The 18240-nt window shown below is 36.6% G+C and overlaps 2 protein-coding genes across 2 annotated transcripts in view; both read left to right on the top strand.

Annotated features, from left to right (window-relative positions):
• agbl4 (AGBL carboxypeptidase 4) overlaps positions 1-18240 on the top strand; it is a 923746-nt gene that overhangs the window by 700560 nt on the left and 204946 nt on the right. The gene's annotated exons all lie outside the window — the stretch shown is intronic.
• The window catches only part of bend5 (BEN domain containing 5), a 30868-nt gene continuing 15381 nt past the window's right edge, over positions 2754-18240 (top strand). The window contains exons 1-2 of the mRNA XM_062027933.1: positions 2754-4752; positions 5478-5608. Coding sequence (XP_061883917.1) covers positions 5507-5608 — 102 coding nt within the window. The 5' untranslated portion in view covers positions 2754-4752; positions 5478-5506. The remainder of the gene's footprint in view (positions 4753-5477; positions 5609-18240) is intronic.

The raw sequence follows: 18240 nt of genomic DNA, 5'->3' as shown, positions 1-18240 counted from the left end.
AAAACATCATACTGGCACCATACTTATTTTGATTATTGTTTCTCAGCTGTTTGTAAATGTTGCAGTTTCTAAATAGATTTATTTTATTTTTTTTAAATAATAATAATTATTTTATTTTATTTAAAAAAAAGCCTCTGCGCATGCGCATAGCATAGATCCAACGAATCGATGACTAAATTAATCGGCAACTATTTTTATAATCGATTTTAATCGATTTAATAGATTAGTTGTTGCAGCCCTAGATAACTTATATATAATTATTCTAACAGTAATATTTTGGGTTTTTTGACCCTTTTTAGAAGGCCTTTTGATCAGATAATATCACCTGTTTAAATTAGTAAAATAACTTGTTATGCAAATATTTACTGATTGAAAACTGTGACATTATTTGATCAAAAGGGTTAAAATGTATTTTATTTTTTTAATAATTAAATGTTTGGTATTTTTGTTTAGGGCTAAAGTTGATTAAAACATTGAAAGAAAAAATATGAATTTTAAATGTTTTAATGCCCTTTTAAAAATTAATGGATTGTATGTCCTGTTTGGAGTGTTGTCGAAGTGTCCGCCTGTAAAAGAGAAAAACAGTGAAATTTAAAAATGTAAGATGAAAATACCCTCTATAAAAAATGTACTGTATGAGGAAGGAACACAACAGAAAAATACAGCAAAAATGTATTAATTATTTTTTTAGGTTTTCACTTAGTCCTGTTACAGTAACACTCAGGTGTCATTTAATGGGTAGACAGAACAAGAACACTAATGGGTCGCCAAAAGGGCGGTGCGCATAAAGGTAGGAAAAAGGTCAAAAATGGGGTGAGGAGGAGAAAAAAAAGCAAGTTCCAAACTAAGCTCCTGTGGGGTTGGGGCTCAGTTTGAGACCAGGAAAATAAATTGCAAACAAAGCACATATACATATTATGACACACAACTCGAGGCTTCAATAAGAAGGGAAGGGGCGGGATGTATGTCAATGAATGACGAGGAAGGAATTGGTAGCGTCTTCGCTGTACTGTCCTTTAGAGAGAATCTCAAAACAACTACCTTGCCAGGTCACTCCCGCCAGGGAAAACAATCCAGATTTGAATGTTTGTGTTTGAGCAAGCAAAAACACACTTAAACATGTCATTGTAATTGTGTATTTCTGGTCCTCAAATTCATCATACTTGGCAGAGCAGACGGCTTCTCTGAGATGTTATCCAGTTTGCGATTGAGTCTAAAATCACAAAAGTGTGAGTGTCCACATCTTCACATTCTTCAATCATTTGTGGCAGCTTTGGGGTACCTATGTTACCAACTTGTCGATACACCAGACAAGACAAGAAAAAAGAAGTAAAAGCAGGACAGATAGGGGAGAGAGAAGGAAAGCGTTCGCCTTTGTTGAGAGCCAGAGAGAAAGTAACGATTATTAACACTTCCATGTGGGGCTCTTTTGGATCCCAAGGAATTTTTGTGCGATTGTTTTTTTTTAACTGTCTTTGCTCACAAAATAATAATGAATTAAAAGCAATGGTGTTATGAATGATTGACCTATTTAAGGCTCCAACTTAGTTCACATTATATATTCCACTTTGAAATTGTCTGAAGGGGGAATTATTGCACATTTTGTGTTTTTGCCATAACAACAGGGTTTTGACAAAATGGGCATAAACATAAAAAATGACTTTATACCAACAGCCCTGACGCTGATCTAGAGATTTAAGCATTGGATGAACAAATATATAAATAATGACTTATTTTTTTAAATTTGTATGACTGGGACGAAACTTGAGGGTAAAAATGTTTTATATATTCTGTATTGGTTTTAAAAATGAAAAAATGCTTTGATTTTTCAGCGTGGGGCCCTCAATGGGTAAAAAGTTTGGACACCCCTGTCTTAGAGCAATGTGATGTCTTTTTTTAATTTTTTTTTATAAACCTTTATTTTTAATCTGCAACATTTACATACAATCAATAAATAATAATAAACAAAACAAGTACAGAAACAGTACAAAAACTGTACAAAACAGCGCCAGGGGGTTGTAGACTCAATAAAGTAACTAAAATAGAATGCAAAATATATATATGTAACAAAATGTAAAGCCATGGGCTCACACGAGTTCCGTAAATAAACCAAATTTGGAACACAGCCTCATAGTTTTCACATATTTTTGGTTGTTAGAGGTAGAGTTCTAATTATTTTTTAAAGGCACAAAAAACATGTCGGGTATTGAGAAACTTACATTTATGAATATAAAACTTAGCCAATAGTATAATGAGGTTGCAAAGGTAAAATTCCTTTTCAAATGTGTTTTCATACAGTGTAAATCCAAATAGGGTTAGTGTTAGGGTTGGCAACGTGATGTCTGTGATGTGATGGACCAGGCAGAAGCAGCCGAGCGCCGATACAATCCACCACATTCTTATGTTTGTTTTTCATACTATATAAGGAGAAGAAAACTGCTTTCAAAGCATGCAAATGACTAAAGATAAGTAAAAATGTATGAATGAATGTATGCTTTTGTACGATGCTTTCAACGACGATATTTGCCACACATTGTCGGTGTCCAACATAGAAGATTTGTGCCGTTAACCTATTTGGGTTAAAAATATTTATTTTTATTTTTATTTTAAAGGGTCTGCAAATGATGTGTTGTTGTTGAGTGGTCGGTGCTGTCTAGAGCTCGGCAGAGTAACCGTGTAATACTCTTCCATATCAGTAGGTGGCAGCCGGTTGCTAATTGCTTTGGAGATGTCGGAAAAAGCGGGAGGCAGTGTGCAGGTAAATGCTTAAACCAAAAATAAACAAAAGGTGAGTGCCCCTAAGAAAAGGCATTGAAGCTTAGAGAAGGCTATGCAGAAGGAAACTAAAACTGAACTGGCTACAAAGTAAACAAAAACAGAATGCTGGACGACAGCAAAGACTTACTGTGGGGCATCCAAACATGACATGACAATCAACAAAGTCCCCGCAAAGAAGGATAAAAACAACTGAAATATTCTCGATTCCTAAAACAAAGTAGATGCGGGAAATATCGCTCAAAGGAAGACATGAAACTGCTACAGGAAAATACCAAAAAAAAAAGAGAAAAAGCCACCAAATTAGGAGCGCAAGACAAGAACTAAAACACTACACACAGGAAAACAGCAAAAAACTCAAAATAAGTCACGGCGTAAAGCGACAGGTGGTGACAGTACACCTACTTTGAGACAAGAGCTATAGTGATGCATGCTTGGTTATGCTTTAAAGTCATATCCAACTACTTTTTACTGTCAACCGAGTTTCGTTTTTTAATGATTTCTGCTGCTGATATTTTAAATGCAAAACATGTGCCTTGGCTCAAAAAAGGTTGAAAAACACTGTCTGTTAGTGATGCCTTAACGATGGTGATGTGATGGACCAGGCAGAAGCAGCCGAGCGCCGATAAAATCCACCACATTCTTATGTTTGTTATTCATACTTTATAAGCAGTACAAAACCGCTTTCAAAGCATGCAAATGACTAAAGAGAAGTAAAAAAAGAAAAGAAAACAAGAATGTATGCTTTTGTTCGATGCTTTCATCGACGATATTTGCCACGCGTTGTCGATGTCTAATATAGAAGATTTGTGCCGTGGGAGATGATCTAATTTCAACTATTTGGGTTAAAAATGTTTTTTGCAAACCAGTAATTATAGTCTGCAAATGATGTGTTGTTGTTGAGGGTTTGTGCTGTCTAAAGCTCGGCAGAGTAACCGTGTAATACTCTTCCATATCAGTAGGTGGCAGCCGGTAGCTAATTGCTTTGTAGATGTCGGAAAAAGCGGTAGGCAGGGTGCAGGTAAAAAGGTGTCTAATGTTTAAACCAAAAATAAACAAAAGGTGAGTGCCCCTAAGAAAAGGCATTAAAGCTTAGGGAAAGCTATGCAGAACGAAACTAAAACTGAACTGGCTGCAAAGTAAACAAAAACAGAATGCTGGACGACAGCAAAGACTTACTGTGGAGCGTCCAAACATGACATGACAATCAACAATGTGCCCACAAAGAAGGATAAAAACAACTGAAATATTGTTGATTGCTAAAACAAAGTAGATGCGGGAAATATCACTCAAAGGAAGACATGAAACTGCTACAAGAAAATACCAAAAAAAAAGAGAAAAAGCCACCAAAATAAGAGCACAAGACAAGAAGTAAAACACTACACACAGGAAAACAGCAAAAAAAACTCAAAATAAGTCACGGCGTGATGTGACAGGTGGTGACAGTACACCTACTTTGAGACAAGAGCTATATAGTGATGTATATAGTTGGTTATGCTTTAAAGTCATACCCAACGACTTTTACTGTCAACCGAGTTTCGTGTTTTTAATGATTTCTGCTGCTGATTTTTTCAATGCAAAACATGTGCCTTGGCTCAAAAAAGGTTGCAAAAACACTGTCTTAGAGCAACGTGATGTCTGTTAGTGATGCCTTAATGATGGTGATGTGATGGACCAGGCAGAAGCAGCCGAGCGCCGATAAAATCCACCACATTCTTACGTTTGTTTTTCATACTTTATAAGCAGAAAAAAACCGCTTTCAAATCGTGCAAATGTAAAAAAAAAAAAAAGTATGCTTTTTGTTCGATGCTTCCAACGACGATATTTGCCACGGCGTTGTCGGTGTCCAACATAGAAGACTTCCAGGCCGGAGCACCGATCGGACTTTTGAGGATGAGAAAGTCTCCGTGGTGCACACAAGTCAACACAATGGCAGCCCAGGCCAGCCGTGCCGAGCTCGCGTCCTTGCCCTTGCAGGTAAGTCGCCTCTTTTTCCCGCTACTTTTTTTTAAATTCCCCATCATCCCCCCAAATGCCGTCGGCGTGTTATAAAGGGCGAACTGAAGCTATTGTCCGGGCTGTCAGCTGCTCCAGACAGCCCGGACACTGCGGTCTTTGCCCTGACTAGCTTAGCACATGCTAACGCAATGTTACCATAGCGTGTAGCTTGTTAGCTTGACCTGTCGCTAGTTAGCATGCTAGCTCGTTAGCCGTCTACACACGTAGAGCTGTCATCACGCAAAAAAAACACCCGCTTGACATTTTATTTCATGTATTAAAGGCGTTTTTTCTCTCTCAGTAGCATGAGTTAAAAAAAAACATGCTTGAATGTCTGATTTGAAGCCGCGGTGCTGCAGTGCAGCTTCCCAGACTGCAGACAACAGAAATAGCAACACGTCTCGTTTTAATATGTTCAGTCTGTGTCTGTCTGGCTACTTAAACACGGTGTTTTTTTTATTTCCTCCCCAAACATACGACATCACTAATCCCTGCTTCTGAGCCGCTGTCTGGGCTGCAAGATCCGTCCCGTCGTCTGTCTCTGTGGAAAGGCTGCACTATTTTATTCGTCTTATGTAAAAAAAAAAGATGCTTATTTGCATGATGCCATGTCATCTCTCCACAATGGAGACTTTTTTTTTTGCACAAAGATGATGGACTGAGGGGTGGAGGTAATTTTGACGGTTCTTTCTTTCTTTTTGCAGATACTGTAGAGGAGTTGGAAGACCTTATAATGCAAAAGAAGATGAAAATTCCCAAGATGTCCATCAGGAGTTCAGGAAATTCAGTTGACAACAGTTTCGTAGAGGAAAGGATGCCGCTCAGGCATAAAAAGGTAGGGACTTTCCACGTGACGCCGCCGTTTCCGAATGATATTGTTCAATTGCTTGCATTCCGTCACGTGACGTCCACCCCGGAAGTGAAGTCAACCAAGCTAAGATAGCTTGGTTGACTATGTATGTATAGATTTATGTGTATATACATATTAAGGTAAAGTTAAAGTACCAATGATTGTCACACACTCACGAGGTGTGGCGAAATGATTCTCTGCATTTGACCCATCACCCTTGATCACCCCCTGGGAGGTGAGGGGAGCAGTGAGCAGCAGCGGTGGCCGTGTCCGGGAATCATTTTTGGTGATTTTTAACACCCAATTCCAACCCTTGATGCGGAGTGTCAAGCAGGGAGGTAGTGGGTCCCATTTTGATAGTCTTTGGTATGACACGGCCGGGGTTTGAACTAGCACAACCTACCGATCTCTGGGCGGACTCTTTAGCCACTAGCATATATATATATATATATATATATATATATATATATATATATATATATATATATGTATGTATGTATGTATGTATGTATGTATGTATGTATGTATGTATGTATGTATGTATGTATGTATGTATGTATGTATGTATGTGTATGTATGTATGTATGTATGTATGTATGTATGTATGTATGTATATATATATATGTATATATATGTATATGTATATATATATGTCTATGTGTGTGTGTGTGTGTATGTATGTGTTTGTGTATGTATGTATGTATGTATGTATGTATGTATGTATGTGTGTGTGTGTGTGTGTATATATATATATATATTAGGGCTGCAACTAACGATTAATTTGATAATCGATTAATCTGTCGATTATTACTTCGATTAATAATCGGATAAAAGAGACAAACTACATTTCTATCCTTTGCAGTATTTTATTGAAAAAACCCAGCATACTGGCACCATGTTGTGGACATTGGGGGTGCAGCATACACCAATAATAACACAGAAATGTAACTCATCAGAACTGAATCAGATATTGTACACGTTTCTGTTGTGAATAATAAAAGATTCATTTTAGGCTGCCTCTGAATAATAGCATGAAATATTCCAGCACCTTCATAACGTTTAGTTGTACTAAAGCGTCACTCAAATCTAAATATATTTATATAGCTTTATCGGCCCAGCTACATTGATCCATTATGAAACCAACCTGAGATATTTCTGTCCGTTACGTTTATTTCCAAATTGGTAACCGTGCGTTTTCTCTCTCAAAACGGAGTCAAATGTGCCGGAGACACATTATCAGCCCCGCGTTGCAACAAAGGCATAACGTTAAAGTTACTTACAAAAAAGCTGAACTCATGAATGCTTGTTGCCACTATGGACTTAAAAAGTTACGTACTGTGAGTTCCTCCCTTCATCCATGGCTCCAACATGTTTCCTTTTCAGGTGCTTCTGAAGCAATGTTGTACTTCCGTGCCATTTTGCAGGAAACGCTCTTCTTTGAAGTCTTTAAAGTGAAGTGTTCCCACACTTTTGACGACTTAGGTCGTACACGTTTCTCCATTGAAGCAATAACCTCAAGATGTTTCTCCGCTAAACTATCGGTAGTGTTTTCCTGCGCCATTTTTCGAATGTTTCCAGACGGCGTCGTCACGTGAGCTGCACATGACACATCATTGGCTAGCTTACCTCCACCTCATGAGACGTAGCCTCAGCGCCGCCCTGGCGCTGTTTTGTACTGTTTTTCTACTTACTTTGATTATTGTTTCTCAGCTGTTTGTAAATGTTGCAGTTTATAAATAAAGGTTTATTAAAAAAAAAATTTAAAAAAAGTTTTTAAATAAAATTTAAAAAAGCCTCCGCGCATGCGCATAGCATAGTTCCAACGAATCGATGACTAAATTAATCGCCAACTATTTTTATAATCGATTTAATCGATTAGTTGTTGCAGCCCTGATATATATATATATATCTATATATGAATGTATGTATGTGTATATGCATATATATTAGAGATGTCCGATAATATCGGACTGCCGATATTATCGGCCGATAAATGCTTTAAAATGTAATATCGGAAATTATCGGTATCGGTTTCAAAAAGTAAAATTTATGACTTTTTAAAACGCCGCTGTACGGAGTGGTACACGGACGTAGGGAGAAGTACAGAGCAGTTGCGTCTCCCAGTCATACTTGCCAACCCTCCCGATTTTCCCAGGAGACTCCCGAATTTCAGGGCCCCTCCCGAAAATCTCCCGGGGCAACCATTCTCCCGAATTTCTCCCGATTTCCACCCAGACAACAATATTGTGGGCGTGCCTTAAAGGCACTGCCTTTGCGTGCCGGCCCAATCTCATAATATCTACGGCTTTTCACACACACTATTGAATGCAAGTCATACTTGGTCAACAGCCATACAGGTCACACTGAGGGTGCCCGTATAAACAACTTTAACACTGTTACAAATATGCGGCACACTGTGAACCCACACCAAACAAGAATGACAAACACATTTCGGGAGAACATCCGCACCGTAACACAATCACACAAACATGCTTTTTTTACTCTAACATATTGTTTGCATATTGATAATTTCAGCATCTTTGTTTCAAGTGATTCACAGACGAGTCGAAAAGTTCTACAAGAGAGCTTATGTTCATTAGGCTTTTTTTACGGTATTCTGCTCAGAGTAACGTTGATAGCAGTTGTGACATGCAGAGGGACTGAGATGTTTATTTCAATTTTGTGAGGGAGTTCTTATTTTACGTGGCTTTGACACATCGGTACGCTTTCCCCGCTGTAAGTTTGACTAGCCTGTTTAAGATCATGTCTTCTGATTGGCTCTGGCCCTTACTCGTGCGCAGTTTGCGTAACCAAAAACGCCGCCCTGGGCGGGACAATGCTGGAGACAGAGGCCCACTTGCATCTGAACTAAACTGAGCAGTTCTAAAGGGGTCCATCGGATTAAAAAAAGGCAGACGCTTGTTTGATGATTTTTTCATTTGAAATAATAGAAATGGAGATAATAGATGTTAAATGTTACTATTCCTTATCAATATTTAAAAAAAAGAAGCTGATGCCGATATATGTCAAAATGCCAAATACCGACCGATAGTCAATCCCTATAGTTTAGCTTTGGGTACCTTTTTAACCAGCAGTATTTAGACCAGACGAGTCCAAAGTGCGGCCCGGGGGCCATTTGCGGCCCGCAGCTAATTGTTTACCGACCCGCCACACATTCTGGAAATACTATTGTAAAGATAAAAAATAACATTAAAAAAAGTGGAATGAGGTGAAATCTAGAGAAAAAAGTTGCAATGTTGACACAATGTTTTTTTCTTTTGTCTTTTTTCATTTTTCTTTTTTTGCCATTGCTCAAAAAAAAAAAAAAAAGACAAAAAATCCATGTTATAATGAATTATTTTCAGGGCTCCAATTACTTCAAATATTTCACTTTAAAATGTTTTATGTGGTAAATATTGCATATATTGTGTAGTAGCCATATAAAAACATCAAAGTTTTCTTTGACAAAAGCGCATAAAACAAACAAAATAATAGTCCCAGCATAAAATCGACAGATATATCTGAAGTTGATCTCTTAACTTAAGTGTTGAAAGTAAAAGAAAAACCTAATAAAAATGTATCACTTTATGAGTGGGGCACCTTTTGGATCCCAAATATATTTAGTGATTTTTTATTTATCTTTTCACTGTGATTACTGAAAAATATGAAATAATTAAAATCAATGGTGTCCTGCATTATTGATCTTTTAAGGGCTCTAATAACTAAATACTGCATATTTCAGTTTTACTATAAAAAAACTAAGTTGTTTTTGACAGAAGAGCCATAAAACCTTTTTTTTTAATTTGTATTACTTTATATCAACTTGAAGTTGATATAGAGATTTACTGTAAGCATTAAATAATTAAAAAATAATAATAATCTGACTTATTTTTGACATTTTTATGACTGAGACCCTTTATGGTCCCCGTGACCCCTAAAGGTAACAGTGTTTCCCATAAACTGACAAGATACCTGTGGCGGTGGGGGCGTGGCTATGGGCGTGGTCACCATGACATAATCGAGTAATTTGCATAATTTACTACAATGATATGATTTTCTCTAAAAAGGCTCAAAAAATGTATACTTACTAATTAATAATAACAGTTTTGTTTTAAACGTCCATCCATCCATCCATCCATTTTACAATATAATTACAACACTTTATGTACATATTTATATAAAGATTTGAACAATAAGTTATTCACTGAAATATATTTATTAATTGTGGTTCTTACAAAAAATATATCTTATAAAATATAAAAGCTAAAATGTCTCTTAAAGCTCTGCCCCTTTAATTAGTACATACTAAATAATTTAACTTTAGCCTACTACTACAACCATATTATTTACCAGCAACATAAAGTGAAACAGAGGCAGAGGTGTCCTGCCACAGTCAGTAACAAATAAACAGAAAACAGTAGTGGTCAAATACAACTAAGGCAACAAGATAAGTATCCTACACTTCTCTTTTGTAAAGTAAATCTGAACAGCCTATATGGGCATCTACATCAACTATATGATTTTCCTGAGAAGCTGGACAGGACAAAAAAAAAAAAAAAAAAAATATTTTTTAATTTTTATTCGTGGCGGATGTAATTCTTTCGTGGTGGGCCGCCACAAATAAATTAATGTGTGAGAAACACTGGGTAAAATAAATAAAAAATGCATATATTTTGTTATGATTTGAAAATGAAAAATATCAAAATGGCCCCCACATGCTTTAATGTTTCCGTGTGCGGCCCTCAGTGGAAAAAGTTTGGACACCCCTGATTTAGACAAACAACATTAGCGCTACCACCTTTTGTACTGAAAACAGCTTGAAATATGATACAGTTTACGTCTTAGCCAGAGTTGTCCAAGGGGAGGCCCGCGGGACATTTTGCAGCCCGCAGCTAACTGTTTAGCGGCCCGCGGCGCATTCTAAAAATACTATTAAAAAAAAGTGGAATAAAAGAGAAAACAGGTGAAATGTAATGAGAAACATTTGCAATTTTGACTCTATAAACACAAAGCTGACTGCAGAAAACTAGTAGTAACTCTAGAAATCTTGTCATTCTAGTGTATCATAATTAACATCTCGGCATAATATACTTTAAAAGACCAATATGTCTTTTGTAGCCATGCAAGCTGTTTTTTCTTCAAAGCTTTAATTGCTCAGCAAATATACAATGAATGAAAATCAATGTTATAAAATATTGACCTATTCAAGGCTCCAATTACGTCACATCAAATAATCCACTTTGAAGTATTTTTTGGGGAACATTTTACATATTTAGTGTTTGCCATCTATAAAAACAAAGTTATCTTTGACAAAAAGGGCATAAAACAAACCATAAAAATATGAAAAAAGAATAATTTATAACGAACTGATAGTTACAAAGTTTGATCTAGACACTTAGATGTTGAAAGTAAAAAAAAAAAATCCCCAAGAATTTTAGTGGGACTTTTTTTTAAACTGACAAAAAAAAAAAAAAATTAAAATATATTTTATGAATTATTCACATATTCAAGGCTCCAAATACTTCACATCAAATATTCCACTTTGAAGTATTTTTTGGGGGGAAATGATTGCATATTTTGTGTTTTCACCCTAAAACAGGGTTTTGACAAAAAAGAGCATAACACATACAACATTTGTAAACAATTAAAAACATATTGGTCCTCGGGACCGATTTTGGAGAAAGCGCTGAAGATAAAAACAAATTAGAGTATGTATTGTATTGGTTTTGGAAAACAAAATATCAAAATTGCCACTGCATTTTTTAAAAATTTTTTAGTGCGCAGCCCTCAGTGGAACAAGTCACCTCTGTCCTAAGTCACTACAACTACAATTAAATGTATTGTAAACCCTTTAAAAACAAACAGTAAACAGTGTTTCCCATAAACTGCCAAGATACCTGTGGCGGTGGGGGCGTGGCTATGGGCATGGTCACCATGACATCATCGAGTAATTTGCATAATTTACTACAATTATATGATTTTCTCTAAAAAGGCTCAAAAATGTATACTTACTAATTAATGACAGTTTTGTTTTAAACGTCCATCCATCCATCCATTTTACAATATAATTACAACACTTTATGTACATATTTATATACAGATTTGAACAATAAGTTATTCACTGAAATATATTTATTAATTGTGGTTCTTACAAAAAATATATCTTATAAAATATAAAAGCTAAAATGTCTCTTAAAGCTCTGCCCCTTTAATTAGTGCATACTAAATAATTTAACTTTAGCCTACTACTACAACTAGGGATGATACTCGAAACCGGTTTTCCCGGTTGTTCGATAAGAAAAGAACCGAGTCCTCGGACTCGAATCCCTTTTTAAAAACCGGTACCCGTTATCGAGACCACTATAGTAAAGAAAAAGAGTTGGTTCTATATTCGAACCCCTCGGAACGAATCCCGTCCCGACCAGAAATGCTCCGTGTGACATCACAAGAAATCAGTCACGTAGCTCAGTCATTAGGCGCAGATAGCGAAAGCAGGAAAAAAATGGACGGGAAAAAGTGCTCCAAGGTGTAATAAAGTTCAAAACAAAAGGTATAATCCAATGAATAACTTTACTGGGAGATTTGAGCAGACTACAAACACATGACGAACACTTTTACGACCAACCGGAAACATAGCAACGCACCTCCTTTACGGCAGCTGTCGCAACGTTCTTATAGCAACCGCAGCACATACATATATGACATGATCTCCCTTTTTCAACTTTTGTTTTACTTTCCTTGTAAACAAAACAAAATCACACTGTATATGTGTTGTCTGTCTAATTATAAATAATGCAGACGAGGCGTGTTGGCTGAGTTCTTGACGTTTGCTTTCACGGGTGACGACATGCAACAACACTTTTCGGGGCTACCGCGCATGGTTGTCACTCCCGTTGCATGATGGGTAGTGTAGTTGTTATATTCCCTAGCTCATAACATCTTTCCCCTTATAAAGAAATAATGTTAACTCAATAAAGTGTATTTATTTTTTTAGCTTTAACTTTTCATTTTTTAGCATTGTAACCACATTTGCAAACAACTTTTCTCTTCATAGAATTTCCTTTCAATAAAGAAATAAAGTGCAAAAATGTCAAAGCATCATAACAAACAGTTATGTCAAATAGCAGCAGAATTATACTTTTTGGAGAGCTGTATTATTTCCAGTTTTGTGCCCAAGGGACTGATTTTATTTAACACTAGTATTTATACACCTATAGTGATCACAGAGACAGGTTGTTTTTGTGTTACCTTAAATATTTGTTTTTCTGAAAAATCCCACTTAATATACTTTGGGTAACAACAGTCAATATTTATTTATTTTATTTTTTTAGGGGGGCAACAGTCAATATTTATTTATTTTTTAGATTAAATTGTTTTCTTATATAATAAAAGTGAGCTTTTGTTAAACCAAATATTGTGTGTTTTTTTCCATATACAACAACCTATCTGGACTCGATAAGAGAATCGATAAGGAATCGGTTCGATAAGAGGATTCGATAATAGACTCGAACTCGATAATTTCTTATCAAACATCATCCCTAACTACAACCATATTATTTACCAGCAACATAAAGTGAAACAGAAGCAGAGGTGTCCTGCCACAGTCAGTAAACAAATAAACAGAAAACAGTAGTGGTCAAATACAAATAAGGCAACAAAAGAAGTATCCTACACTTCTCTTTTGTAAAGTAAATCTGAACAGCCTATATGGGCATCTACATCAACTATATGATTTGCCTGAGAAGCTGGACAGGACAAAAAAAAAAAAAAATTATTTTTTATTTTTGTTTGTTTGTGGCAGACGTAATTCTTTCGTGGCGGGCCGCCACAAATAAATGAATGTGTGGGAAACACTGGTAAAAGTGAGATGTTTTATAAACCTTACTGTCATCAGGTTCTGGCCTGTGAGTGCAGTTTCCATCAATCAATTAATCAATCATTGTTTATTTATATAGCCCTAAATCACAAGTGTCTCAAAGGGCTGTACAGGACATGATTCATTTACTTCTATTGCCAAATTTGCCGGTATTGAATGTCATTGCAAAACTTTCCAGAATAGTCCAAAAATTGTTTAAAGGGTAATGTAAAAAAAATTTAATGAAACAAATAGTACATTTCCATAAAAATCTGGCTTCCATCCAAAAATCCGTCACACTACTTTTACCATATGCTGGATTAACACAAATTCCAGCACTCTGGACAGCTGCCCTTTCAGAGACAAATCCCTCGCTGAGCGGCTCATCAAGAACTCAATGACTCCTCTTTAGTTCCTCGTGAGACTGGCAACATCGTAACAAACTGCATACACACTGTTTGTGATGTCACTTTAGACAAATGTTGTTGTTTTTTGTATGTTTAATGACATTAAAGTAACACGTTTGAAACACACACTTGAATGCATTGCAAAGAGACATTTTCACTATGTCACTATTCTTACTCTGTATAATAGGTAGGGATATATAAATAAATATATACACACACACACACACACATTACGGGCCAAAAGTTTGGACACACCTCATCAATATGTTTTCTTTACTTTCATGACTATTTACATTGTAGATTGTCACTGAAGCCATCAAGACTATGAATGAACACATGTGGAGTTATGTACTTAACAAAACAAGGTGAAATAACAGAAAACATGTTTTATATACTAGTTTCTTCAAAGTAGCCACCCTTTGCTCTGATTACTGCTTTGCACACTCTTGGCATTCTCTCAACGAGCTTCAAGAGGTAGTCCCCTGAAATGATTTTCACTTCCCAGGTGTCATAGTTTTGATGCCTTCAGTGACAATCTACAATGTAAATAGTCATGAAAACAAATTGAAATGAGAAAGTGTGTCCAAACTTTTGGCCTGTACTGTATATACCGTATTTCCTTGAATAGCCGCAGGGGCGCTAATTAATTTAAAACCTCTTCTCACTCCTGCGGTTACCAAAACCATGCGGAATGAGCAAGCATGCTCTAATTATTTTAAAACCTCTTCTCACTCCGGCGCATACCTTATCATTAAAAACACATTTAATAAAAAAAACGTTATTATGATCTTACCTTTACTTGTAGATGGGTCCATGTGCAGCTGCTTCTGATCAAAGGCAGTCTTTCTCATCTTTCTTCAATTTTAAAAGTCTCTGGAGATATTCCTTTAATTATTACCTCCTGCTTCGATTGAAAGTCCAGTTTAGAAAACGGTTTTATTTTAGATATGTAATCCTCCATGTTAAAAGTGCAAGCAAACAATTGCTGCATGCTTGCTGCTTGTTGTCTTCTTCTGCAGTACCTGTCTCCTGCAGTACTGGTAGTCGCAAGAAGGATCACTAGCGCCCTCTACCTCCTGGAGGCGGGAGTCATTTAATGACTCATATTTGACCCGGCGGAAGTGCCAAGCATGCGCTAATTATTTTGCGAAACGAGTTTGACCCGGCTGTAATTCTAGGCAGGCGAATACTATATTCCCGGCGCCAATTCAAGGAAATACGGTATACACACATAAATACATACATACACACACACACATTTTAAGCCAATATCAATACTGATAACTTATTTATATATTTCTCAATGTAGTTAAGTGTAGTTTGTACACACCTGGAGTTAAGAGAGACTTAAACAAAAATGGATTTGACTAGGTCTGGGACAATAACAAATTTCGCTGGACGATATATTGACCTACAAATTATTGCCGATAAACAATATTATTGCCGTAACCGACTTGAGTGGGCAAACGCTCACATTCGATGGCGTTTGGCACATTGGAGAGGTGTTCTCTTCACGGATGAATCCCAGTTTTCACTGTTCAGGGCAGACAGTGTGTGTGGCGTCGTGTGAGAGAGCATTTTGCTGATATTTTTGAGACCAAATTAACCATGGATGTAATGATAATACACAATAATAATGCATGTATAACTTTTCCATTGCAATAAACTGGTATTTTGTGTATATTTTAACCTAATTGGACATGAATTTAAACTTTTAAATCTCCAAGTTAAATAAATCAAATATCAATCAAATGTATTTTGTCTGTTGGCAAACTTTTGCACTTGATAAAATAAAAATCACAACCAAAAGCAGTAAAATATTTTGGGGGTTGGGAGCCCCCAAATATACAGAACCAAAACAGTGTATAAAATGGCTAAATTGTAAATAATGACAAGCAAAGTTGCACTTCCCTATTGAACATGTTGGCATAGGTAGAGTTGTACATTACTGACAATCAAGTTAGGTCCTTTTTAAACACAACTGCAGAGTAACAATGTAAACACTACATTTTAAGCAACTGTTTTAATAAATCATATGAAAAAAACTTAAATCTGACAGATTCCGAGTGGGGAAAAACCAACCCTTAACCTTAATTGGCGCAGGCCTACGCAAGCGATTGTGACAGTAGTAAAGATTCTCCCTAAACACGAGTACAGTGGTAAAATATTTACTGTCAGGTTCAAACACTGATGACATCTATTAAACAAGGCAAGAAGCAAGGAATCAAACAGAGACAGAATTCAATTTGGCTCAGGGAGAAGAAACGTGTACATATGTACTCTTGTACGGTGTCATTACACTCTGCCGAAAGATTGTACGCCTCCTCTTTTATTTGGACGTTCCCTGATTACATGGCAACAGCTGTTTCTAAAGGGACGGGGGTCGTAAACAGCCATCTCCTTTGATTACAAAACAGTTCAAAAGAAAAGGTCGGTTCAAAGAAAAGGTCGTAAAAGAGTTCAAAGAAGAGGTGCCTGGAAGTTGGGCAGATCCTGCTTTCTCACTGCTTTGTAGTTCTCGGGTCAAAAAAAATCTTTCTGTTGATTACAATACATGAAAGAAACAGAACACCTTCATGTTGCTTCCTGTCCTACACAGTGGAGTTTTACAAGCCTTCTTCTTAGTGGATTAAAAGACAGCTTTTGTCTTCTCGCCGGGAACTCATGGCAACACAAAGTTTTGTGATAACTTAGATACAATTATTCTGACATTTACTTTGATGTTTCTATTTCTTGACTAAATATGCGCTCAAGATTTGTTCAAAATCAGCTACTTTCGCGACAGCTGACGCAACTTTCTTCTCATTCATCATAGTGGTAGCGTCACAGTGCATTTAAACAGTGTGGAAGCAGAGCGTTTTTCACTGCAGCCAAACTAAATAAATCATTGGATAAACGCTTCTCGGGAAGTGAATGAAAAGTGGACTCGGCCTCGGCTGGCCTGGTCGATCGGCTTCCGCATGGTGATTGGATGATCAGTCCGGAGGCGAAATACCTTTTTTGATTGACAGCAAAATGAGCAAATCAACGATCTTGAAATATACACCACTGCCAGAGCATTTTTCAACTTTCATTCTGTTATGAGTTGGTAAGGAGAATTTTACAATCCTTTAAGTCAGTGGTCCCCAACCACCGGGCCATGGACCGATTGGTACCAGGCCGCACAAGAAATGTGAAAAAAAAAAGGTTTAAATTTTTTATTAAATCAAAATAAAAAACACAATATTTACATTATATATCAATATAGATCAATACAGTCTGCAGGGATACAGTCCGTAAGCACACATGATTGTATTTCTTTATGACAAAAAAAAAATACCAAGAATTACAAACACACACCTTGTTGCGTCCCGGAAGAGTTAGTGCTGCAAAGGATTCTGGGTATTTGTTCTGTTGTGTTTATGTTGTGTTACAGTGCGGATGTTTTCCCGAAATGTGTTTGTCATTCTTGTTTGGTGTGGATTCACAGTGTGGCGTATATTTCTAACAGTGTTAAAGTTGTTTATACTGGCACCCTCTGTGTGACCTGTATCGCTGTTGATCAAGTATGCATTGCATTCACTTGTGTGTGCGCGCAAAAGTCGCACATATTATGTGATTGGGCCAGCACTCGTTGGAATGGATGAAAAGCGGACGTGACGATTTTTGGGAGGGGCACTGAAATTTGGGAGTATCCTGGGAGGGTTGGCAAGTACGAGAATTAGCGGTGAATGCGGTGTTACCGCGGCACCGCCGCTGTATATACCGTAATCGGCGGGCCAGCTCTAGTGTTAATTTGATATTGCCTCAAGGGCCAAGCGAAATTACACGGCGGGCCAGAGTTTGACACCCATGCTTTAAGTGACGTTTTCTCTGTAATTGTTAATCAGTTAAAAAAAAAAAAAACATATATATATATATATATATATATATATATATATATATATATATATATATATATATATATATATATATATATATATATATATATATATATATATATATATACACAGTGGGGCAAAAAAGTATTTAGTCAGCCACCCATTGACAATCAATGGGTGGCTGACTAAATACTTTTTTGCCTCACTGTATATATATATTTAAAAAAACAAAGTGTTTTTTTTTTGTTTTTTTTTTAATGGTTTACTTGTCCTGTCCAGCCACTCAGGCAAATCATATAGTTGATGTAGATCAGGGGTGTCCAAACGTTTTCCACTGAGGGCCGCGCACTGAAAAATCAAAGCACGCGGGGGCCATTTTGATATTTTCTTCATTTTCAAAACCAATACAATATACACTTTTTTTTTTAACCTTTGGGGCTCGCTCAAGTTAGGTCCTAGGGACCCACAAGGGTTTCAGTCTTATAAAAGGTTAAA

The sequence above is a fragment of the Entelurus aequoreus genome, linkage group LG19 (genome assembly GCF_033978785.1).
Source record: "Entelurus aequoreus isolate RoL-2023_Sb linkage group LG19, RoL_Eaeq_v1.1, whole genome shotgun sequence".
In the NCBI taxonomy this organism is placed as follows: Eukaryota; Metazoa; Chordata; class Actinopteri; order Syngnathiformes; family Syngnathidae; genus Entelurus; species Entelurus aequoreus.
This window is presented reverse-complemented; position numbering and strand designations above follow the sequence as displayed.